Source organism: Austrofundulus limnaeus, unplaced genomic scaffold (assembly GCF_001266775.1).
Source record: "Austrofundulus limnaeus strain Quisiro unplaced genomic scaffold, Austrofundulus_limnaeus-1.0 Scaffold173, whole genome shotgun sequence".
Taxonomy (NCBI): Eukaryota; Metazoa; Chordata; class Actinopteri; order Cyprinodontiformes; family Rivulidae; genus Austrofundulus; species Austrofundulus limnaeus.
The window spans coordinates 793,952-804,486 of record NW_013952575.1 but is presented as its reverse complement, the minus strand read 5'-3'; the positions used below and the strand labels follow the sequence as shown (position 1 = coordinate 804,486).

At 36.4% G+C, this 10,535-nt stretch overlaps 1 protein-coding gene across 2 annotated transcripts in view; it reads right to left on the bottom strand.

Moving 5' to 3' along the window:
- The window catches only part of cep290 (centrosomal protein 290), a gene marked incomplete in the record, with an annotated part of 103,571 nt that overhangs the window by 21,194 nt on the left and 71,842 nt on the right, over nucleotides 1–10,535 (bottom strand). For both annotated transcript variants that reach the window (XM_014017619.1, XM_014017618.1), the window contains 6 exon segments: nucleotides 2,462–2,617; nucleotides 2,816–2,958; nucleotides 3,887–4,009; nucleotides 5,577–5,798; nucleotides 8,243–8,380; nucleotides 8,592–8,805. In XM_014017619.1, coding sequence (XP_013873073.1) covers nucleotides 2,462–2,617; nucleotides 2,816–2,958; nucleotides 3,887–4,009; nucleotides 5,577–5,798; nucleotides 8,243–8,380; nucleotides 8,592–8,805 — 996 coding nt within the window.

The following is a 10,535-nucleotide window of genomic DNA, read 5'->3' as shown; positions in this document are numbered from 1 at the left end:
ATATATATATATATAACAAAAAGGCAAAAAAAGAGAAAAAAAGTGTCATTAGGAACAACACCCATTTCTGTAGTGAAGTTATGAACAAATAATATACCTGTGGTAAAAAGCTATGCAAAGGACCTCAGTTTGGAAAAGTACAGTTACTAATGCATTAAGAACAAGTTCAAATGTAGCTAATATTAAAGTTAATTGTGCGGTCTTGAAATCTCCGAAATGTCAACGTGGTTCATGTGACACAGACCTATAGTTTTTTACATAGTTGTTTCAGCAGGAATATAATTAGTAGAGATGACCCTCAGCAGGACCAGTGGCCTCATGCATCAATGCACAAAAAGTTTGCGTGTCAGTTTCCATGCACATGTCGGGATGTAAAACAGCCTGTGTTGTGTGGAAGGAAGCATGTGTTAAAATATGCAAACATTTGAATGGCGACAGGCTCCCGTCCTTCCCTTTACCCACACCTGATCATTTAACCTTTTTATTAATTAGTTAATTATATAATTTTAGTATTTTAATATAATTAGTATTCACTGAAGCCACAATTGAAAGCTGGCAACTAACCAACAAATGGCACATAAATAACCTTCACTGATTAATGATGGTGGTGTAAAGATTTACAAAATAGTTTTCACTTTAAAATGAAAGGAACCTTCAAGTTTAGGCTATGAGTGCTTTAAAGGACTGTAGACACATGAGTAGGTTTTGCTCATTGCCAAAGTGTTGAAAAATATATATAAAAAAAGTATGTTTAAGCTGAAAAATGCAAAAAATAATCCAGCCATTCAGGGTCACTGGTACCCATATCCAGCAGTCACTATGTGAGAGGCGGGGTACACCCTGGACAGGTCGTAAGTCCATCACAGGGACACACATGGAGACAAACGAGACAGACAACCATTCACTCTCTCACTCACAATTTAGAGTTACCAAATAACCTATGCTGGAACAATTTACTCATTTGATAGAATGGTTAGAAGTTATTTTTAATGAGATATGAACAAAGTATTGGTTGAAATTGATATTTCTGTTGTGATGTTGTTTTGTTGATTATTTTAAGTTATACTGTGAAAGTTGAGTTTATATTTCTGCATGTTGTATAATTTGTAGATAGATATTTTTTAAATGGGGGCAGATGTTACAAGATTTTTTTCTTCTTTCTGCTCATTTTCATTTGACCATGTTGTGTTGTGTTTTGACACAACTTTATTATTATTTGTAATATTTGTATTTTTTAAATTGTTTGTCCGAATGAAATTAAAAAAATATATACACTTTTTTGCCCGTGGGAGGAAGCTGGAGTGCCCGGAGTAAATCCACAGGTCCCCGGGTCGGGATTTGATCCGGCGACCTTCTTGCTGAGAGGCATCAGCCCCACCAATTGAGCCACCGTGCCGCAAAAAAATAATGAATAAATAAATAAATAAAACGCTAGGCTGATGGAAAGTAAAGTGTTTTTGTGAGAACCTGAACAAAAAGACAACTAGTGGTGCTACAATGTAAAACACACAAGAGAAAGTGTGACAATGTGGGATAGTTAGCTAGCCACAAATAGGGCTGCCACGACTAATCGATCATTTTAATAATCGATGACTAATTTATTAATCAATAAATCGTTTTCTTTTCTTTTTTGTTCTTCACTTTGTTTTTCTCTCCAAACTGCTTTGACACCTTCCACTGCCACATCTGCCTTTCTGTCCTTGACATGCACAGTAGTGGTAACTGGGGTAGGCCGTGGACGTCACAAGACATTAWACAGACAGGCTCTGGTATCATGGTTACCTGGCAACGGAGCTCAAAAGTCTGGGATCATTTTAAGAAAATGAAAGAGAAACCTGTGTAATATCTGCAGAGCAGAACTWTCCTTCCACAGCAGTTATTTTTAGTTAGCATATAGCTAAAATCTAACAATGGTTATATAATAGCAGCTGCATTCTGGCGCGATAAGCTCTATGTTTTATATTCAATTAACGTATGATCTGATTAGTCGACTAATCGAAAAAATAATCAGTGATTAATCGATTATAAAAATAATTGTTTGTGGCAGCCCTAGCCGCAAACAATTATTATAAAAGGAATGTAATCTCACAGCAATTTGCCATCTAATCTATGCATAACCACATTATAATGCCATAAAATGATTTCTATTTCTATTTGACAACATAAAAAGGATTTCTAAGCTACTGTTTGGGAGGGTCATTAACTCAAAACAGTGAGTGGAGTGTCTATTTAGAATACTTGATCTGTATTATTATTTTAAAAGCCTTATATCAGCTGAGGTAGTCTGAGATGAGCAGGTGTGTATGACTCAATAGGCCTTTAATCTGTCCAAAGAACTCCCATAAAGCTATTACCAAAGCAATAGTGGAAAACTTTAAGGAATGTAGGAAAGAAAAATGAGTATTTATACTGGTCAGGACATTTTGAAGAGTAATGAAGATTTTTTATGGCTTACACATACTTCAAAGTTAAGATCTGTGTCTCCAGCTCTGTATTTTTCTTCTGCAGGTCCTCTATCTCTCTCTCCATTTCAGTGGATCGCACCCCCACCACTTGGTCAGCAGTCACACCTCGACTCTTCAGTTTCCTCTGAAGTGAAGCCTTTTCCTGGTCCTGTCTGCAAACACAGGAACACACACAAAGTGCAAATGAATTTATAACATTACAGAGCTCCAGCGACCTATGTTCCGCTTTCCTAAAGCCTTCATTGGGTCCAGATGAGAAGAATATAGACAAAGTAAATCAATCATGATTAACATCAATGAGAAAATCTAAGAAAGCTGTGCAAAGCAACTAGTAAGATAGATACACCCACCTGGCATAAAGGTCCTTAAGAAGGCTGAGTTGTTTTGACAAAGATTCATTTTCTTGTTCTTTTTCCTTCAGTGAATTCTTTGCTTTTTCCAACCTGGCTTGCCATTTTTTGCTTTCCTCCCATCTTACAATTTTTTCCTTATTCTTTAAGAAAATAAGATTTATATTAGCTCAACACATTAAATGGTAATAAATACTAACACAGAGCAAGGCTGTAAATTTTTGGTGTAATGGAGGCATTCAAGCCCACCGGCTGTTAGATAAACTTTCAGACGTTCCTTTAGAAGAAGATCTTAGTACAGTACATAACAACTGTGTCCAGATATGGTAAGAGACCCTCAATATACAGTATTATAAAAACAACTTGTTGCATTCTTAATGCTGCTTTTAACCTCTTCAGCCCCAGGTACTGGGGGCAAACCGCATTTTCCCTTTTCTACTTCTTTGACAGAATTTAAAAGAAATACCAGGGGCGTGGTGCTCAAGAGGTTAATCACTTTAAGGTTTTTATAAGCTTTTCTTCTGAGTATCAGTTGTCAGGTCGCAGAGGCAACAGGTTTTAAGAAATAAACCCAGATATCCTTTCCCCAGTGATACTCCAGCTCCTCTTGGGGGGGATAATAAGGAGATCCCAGGCCAGAGAAGATATACAGAATCACCACAACATGGTCAAAAACAAAGAGATGAGACCAAAGCACCTTCTTCTCCATGACTGCGTCCTGAGTCCCTGTTCATGAACTGGACACACACGATCAAAATCCAGAGATAGCTCTGACAAAGTTTATCCTGTACTGGAAATGATCTTTTTCATCTTCCTATAAAATTGATGGTAGCACAATAACTCATCATCTTGTCAGCCATGAAGCATAGTCAGACTTTGTTTTCAGGGTTTTGAGAGCTGCTTTGTCCAGCACGAGGAGGAGCTCACAAAATGAGAGCTTTCGAGGTGATGCAGTGATGTAATGTGTACTACGGAGGATGCAGCCCCGTATTTGTGATCCAGCATTATCTAAATACTAACATACAACAAAAGTTTTCTACTTTCTCTGATGGTTTTCACAATGACCCTTACCTTTCCATGATCCTCTTTGCTATTTTTTTCTTTGGTATTTTTCTCCAAGTCGGACTCCAGCTTTTTGATCTTCTTCTGTAGATTCTCAATGGTAGGCCCCTTGCCAGCAGCTTCTGTTTGACTCTAAGCAACCAACACAAAGAGACAGATAATCATGTTAGCTCAATTTTACTCAAGTCAGAAACAGACATTATTTATAACGGGCTTTTTTTCTGTGTTAGGAAAGATGCAAAGAGTTAAAACCATAATAGCTATCAAAATACAAGCTTTATCATAGTTTTAATTTGAATTTTTTTGTATTTATGTATCGTCAATGATTAAATTAGTAACCAATGGTATTGTTTACTATCAAAGTCTACTGTATAATTTGTAATAAACAAGCAAACTCAGCTGTCATGTTTTGTTGCAAACAGCTTGTTTTGTTTAAATTCGAACATTGATGATTACACATCAGACCACTTTCAATCAGTCAATTATCCGTCCATACATCTATCGTCTGTACCCGCTTATTCCTTTCAGGGTCACAGTGCGAGGGGCGGGGTACACCCTGGACAGGTCGCAAGTCCATCACAGGGACACACATCAGTCAATTAATCAACATTAATTTATAGAGCCCTTTCCAACAGCCAAAAGAAGCACAAATTGCTTCACAATACAAGGGGTTAAAAAAAACTATACAAAATGTCAGAAAGCCAATAGGGATTAAATTCCTGCCTGAATAAAACTATTTTAAGATTAGATTAAAAAAGGCTCAGTTCAGTAATGGAACGTAAGACCTGAGGTAGTCTGGATGCAGTGCCCAAAAAGTCGGTCACCCTACTTGGTCTTGGTGGATTATGACTATCGAAAAGGTAGCATAATCCCTGAATGTATACAGTCGTGGGGGAAATAAATGGAATTGAAAATAAAAGTACAAATTGCGGAGTAAAAGTCCAGCTTTATTTTCTGACTGATTGACCATGTTGTGTTTTGACACAACATTATTATTATTATTTGCATTATTTGTATTGTTTTAATTGTTTGTCCGAATGAAACGAAAAAAAAAAAATACAATTTTTATGCCCGTGGGAGGTGGGAAACTGAGAGGTGGAAAGTGTACAAGCAAAACTCACATTAAGCTAATGAGCAGTGCCAAAATATTTACTGTTTTATAACAATTTTTACAAAATCCCTGATGGGTTTGAGTTATGTTAGCAAACCAACGTTTTATATAATTATATATAAATATAATTATCAATAATTTATTGATGTAAAAATTGTGTAAAAAGCATAAAATTTTAATTTAAACAAATAAAAGTCATGTATGTTGACAGCTTTTATGGCTTTAAACATATGTGATAGGAATAAGTTTGAGAAAAAGAAGTAAATTATATGGTAAACGTTTTACAAGAATACCTAACTAATTAAATCAAGAAATTCTCAGAAGTTCTTTGGAGTTCATCTTAAACCACAGGAGACTTTAAGACTTAATTATTAATGCATTCCTCTGTCCTTATTTTTATTGACTGTGAAGGAGCCTAATGTACTTAGCATGTCTCAGTGTGGGCTGTGAGTCAGAGGAAACATTTGTCTAGGTGAGGTGATGATACCGGCTGTTCTTGAATGCATCACTCTGCACCTCGTGCTCTTTATGTACAACAGACTAACAGTCTAACAAAGCTGAGTGCTTCTACACACTCATGATACAAACCTGCACCGTGCTGCTGAGCCTCTTCGCCTGCTGCTTGAGCTCCAGGATTTCTTGCTCTAGCTCCTCATTTTCAGCTTTCAGTTGTTTCTGAGTTTTCAGATATGTTTCGATGTCTTGGTTCAGTCTTTCGACTTCTTCTTTTAGGTTGTTCTCCTGGGTTCTAGATGTTTTGGCAGTCTCTTTTGCAGCTTGAAGTTCTTTATTAAGTTCTTGAATTTTTGCCTGTGAACAAAAGGTTCATTATATTTCTAATTGCCATGTTTTTATTTTACAAACAATACTGTAGTAAGCAGGTTTTAAAAATGTAAAAAGTTATCAGGGATGTTCTAATGAGTGTCCTGGATGTTATAATCATAAGTACACAGCTGAAATTACAAGTAATTACATATGAATTAGGGTTGGGCAATATTGGGAAAAAAAATCACAAATAATTGTGGTATTTAGTAGGGCTGTGTATTGGCAAGAATTTGGCGATACGATACATATCATGACAGAGAGGTCACGATACGACATATCCCGATATATTGTGATACTATAAGCAAGGCGATATATCGCGATATATTGCGATATATCGCGATATATTGCGATTTTTTTTGTCCAAAAATTCTATTAAATAAAAACCTCTTACTGGGGAAAAAACTGAAAAACCAAAATTCATTGTCTCAGAAAATTCTAATATTACAGAGACATACTTTTGATACATTTAGCTGTGTTCTGCTTTGTATGTATTTTATTTTATTTGTTTCATATTTCTTATTTCATCCATGTTTTCAATTATTAGACTAAATTTGACTATAAAGAGTTTGAAAATATATTTTTTGCAGCTTTTAGTTTTTAATATTAACAATAAGGTCACCCAACACTTAACAATAGCCTCTACCTCAAGAGGAGGAGGAGCCAAATGACTGGCTCACTGCTGCCAACTAGTGGTCAGAGGCTGAACTACAACATAAAAATGAACGGCTGGCAGGAAAGTTGACATWTTAAACCTTAATAAAAAATCGATACAGGGCTTTAGAATATCGATACAGTATTGGGAAATAAAATATCGCGATATTTCAGTGTATCGATATTTTCTTACACCCCTAGTATTTAGCCGATCATGATTAATTTGACGATTAATCCCCTGGAGTCCCTGTACAGTGTACACCCTTATGTCCTGGTCACATGACCAGTTTAGTGGGAAAGATTTGCTCTTCATAAAAATCTGTTCCAAATTGTGTTAAAATTCCAGACTTCAGGCTATAAATCAAATTTTAAATTGTGTTGATAGATAAATAAATTACAGAACTTTTTAAAAATGTTTGTCAAATTTGAAGCGGAGAGGAGCACCGAGCGGAGTGACTGGACAAATATTCAGTCAGTCCGCCTGGTGGCATTAATCGTATTAATCGTCAAGTCCAAAAAAATAATCGATTAATGTTTTTCTGACGATTAATTGCACACGATACGATTATGCCCAACCCTAATATGAATTAATATTAATAATGTTATATTAATTCTCATTCTCATTATTTGGCTAAAAATTCCAATAGAAATAATTTAGGGAATCCTATCTGATAAAAAAAAAACAGGAAAGGTTTAGTCAGATTTAAGGTTGGACAGTGAGAAATAAATAATTACCTGACTTTTATACCTTGGACGTGAACACCTTGTTTCAACTGTATATAATGGATTCTTATTACTGATAAGTTGCATACATTATACGCAGAACGTGGAACAAATCTGTGTTTATTTAGAACACAATATGTAAAACCTGATTGGTTCACAAAGTGTCCTATAAGGTGAACTGAAACTATGATCATCTTTTCTATCTTATAGATATAAAAAGCACTCAACTTGTTTGAGCAAATTTCTTATTTAAATTCTTCAACCACATTTCCAATGAAGTTGGGACATTGTGTGAAACATAACTCAACAAGAATACAACGATTCACAAATCCCTTTCAAATACACTTAAGTTGAATACACTCCGAAGATAAGGTTTTTAATGTTCAAACAAATAAACTCTATTGTTTTGTTTTTTTGCAAATATTCACTCATTTTGAATTAGATGCTGCAACACATTCCAATAATGCTGCAACATTTCTTAATGTACAACTTTTCTATAATGAAATACAATGTATAACTTATCTAATTTCCTTCCAGGATCAGTAAAGTATTTTGAATTGAATTGAACTGAACAGCAAAAAATGTAGTGATTTCCTCATCTACAATCCATGATATCATCAAAACATTCAGAGATGTGCGATGGGAAAAATGCAGGTAGAGTTTTCCTATTGAGAGACAAAGGTAATTGTTTACAGGAAACTGTTTTGCATTTTTGTTGCAAATTTTTTGTTGCAGATTGTTGCCAAAGGTCGTACAGTATTCCTGATCAGGCTGCATTTTTTAACTTACATTTTGTGAATCATCTTTCTAAAGTTGCGGTTGGAGACGTGAATTAAAATCTATCCTGAAAATAAAAATTATAATGGGAAAATATGGGTAAGGCTGCTTAGATGTACAATTATATTTCAACTACTTTATGGAAGCACTATGTTAAATTTCAAGCTGTATTTCTTAACCAGCCTACAAAGCTTTCTTTAAGTTAGTTAACTTCCTTAACACTGAATGAAATATGGCGCAATGAGGAAAAGCAGGTATGTTTTGATGGATTCTCTTACCTTCAGGTCTTTGGTCTGTCTGTCAACAAGCATCTGTACATTGAGACTCTCCTCCTTTTGGGCAGCATTTGTTATGACCTCCTGCTCTGCTGCAGCTGTCATCTCTGCCCGCAGCTGTAACAGAGCCTTACTGAGAGACTGAAAGAACACAAAGCAAAGGCAGTCTGGATGTGATGCATCGACCAGTAGGTGATTTCTGGATGGACTATGCTCCTTTGTTGCATTTACTTTTTACTCTCCACATTTTGTTTGTACAAACTGGAGTCTTGACAGAAAACAAATGAAATAGGGACAACACTTTTATTAAAGAGGATTCAATAAAAAAATGTGTATTTAGTTATGGAAAAACCTTGAGCTTTTTCTCTTTTTGGACGAGCTCTGCTTTCAGCCGTTCCATCAGGTTTTTCATGGTGTTGCTTGGGGAACGAATGTTGGCCTCTTTCTGGGCTATCAACTCTGTAGAGAGGTGGCTCATCTCCTTCTCCATCTGAGCTATGTGGCTCCTCTGACTCTCGATCTCACTGGTCAACGGTTTTACCTGGGCAGCAGAATATTCCTCCAGCCTGCAACAAAGCCTCTGTTAAGTTTACTGGGCCAGTTCATCTAAAACCATAATTAATCAGACATTCTGTTAAAGAAAAAATGAGTTATCCTGGATTGGGAGTCACAACTGATATTAAATCATTTAAGGTACATGTGTACAGCCAAGCAAAGTATTTTTTTTTTTTCGAATTTGGGTCTGTTCAAACAGCTCCTTCATGCAGATAGCGTTATAATTTAGTTTTACAACACAGTTTAGACTTTTCTTTGGCCAAAGTGATTTCTGTTAAACCAGTGGGCGCCACTTCCTGACTAAAATCACTGTCTGTGGCACGAGACATCTGGATGTTATTATTAAGGATTTGTTTCTTCCTAAAGTTATAAAAAGATAAAAGATGCAGTTGTTTCTGGTGTTTGTTGTATTCTCCGAGTAATAAAAGATCCATGCCTCTGGGTGCACTCTGCCATGGCTGACGCACCGACCACCCAGTGCACTATTGAACTTTTTAAAACCCTCTTTAATCAGCTTTGCTTTTTGACCCCTTAAAACCTAGTCCTCTTTAATTTACCCTAAGTAACTCTTTGGTTACCAGTTTAATCTTTTTTCCCTTCAAGTCCGACAGTTCTGACTTATTCAATTACTTTACCTGAGCTGTGAAGCTTACATAGAGTGAAAAATCCAAACCCAATCCTTCAAAACACCCTATGACAGAAGCCAGCAAATAATTACTTATTGATCGATCTGCTATAGTGAGCAACAACAACAAAAAACTGATTTTAATTCTCAAGGGGTAAAAAAAAAAAAAGAGATAAATTTGTGAGGTCTTAATTTCAAGTAATATATTCTGAACTTTAAGGATATTTGGTTGAACATGTTGAACTGTGTTTCCACACCAGTATTTTAAACATCTTGAAATGGGGTTCTGTGCAAAGGCTATGAATAATTAATATCTTACAAATCTGATAAAGGTTTGCAAATCTCACACTTGTTTAGAAATATTCTGCTATTAGTGTAGAATAATCTAGTCCAGGTTTTGAAGTGTCTACTTGTTATAGTTTGGTATTTTGTATTCAGGTCCTCAGGAATTTTTTTCAGTGATACTCCTACAGTTATTGTGGGGATGATGATACATCCCCCCTGACCTGTAGTCCTAACTCCTCCTTTGTTGTATCTTGTCAATTTCTAGGTGTGCTAGCAGATTCCTTGCTTGCATGTTGGAAAACTGGGTCTGAAGTTGTTTTTTGGTCAATCTGGATGATGGGGATCAAAGTTTTCATAGTTCCCACATCTTTCCGACATAGTCACGAGCTCTAGGCTTGCTAGTAGCCTTCAAACAGTGTTCTCTGCCCTTGTTCGTGCATGTATTTTTTCCAGTAGCCCCTTTCTCATCAGAATGTCCTCGTTTCCCAATGTCTGAAGCAGACCTTGTTAAGAGTGGCTGACCCAAGGCCAGACAGTCCGGATCATTAAAGACCCCCAGAGAGGTGCAATTCCATCCAACATGGAAGCTCCTATCAGGCAATCATAGCGGCTAAGATGGATAGGCACGTGTTAGTATCTGAGCAAGGCACAGAAGTGAATTAGCATCAACACCAGAGGAGCCAAGCACCATCTACTGGTCAACAGAACCACAGCACAAGACTGTAAGAGCAGACATACACTCACCGGCCACTTTATTAGGTACACCACGCTAGTAACGGGTTGGACCCCCTTTTGCCTTCAGAACTGCCTCAATTCTTCGTGGCATAGATT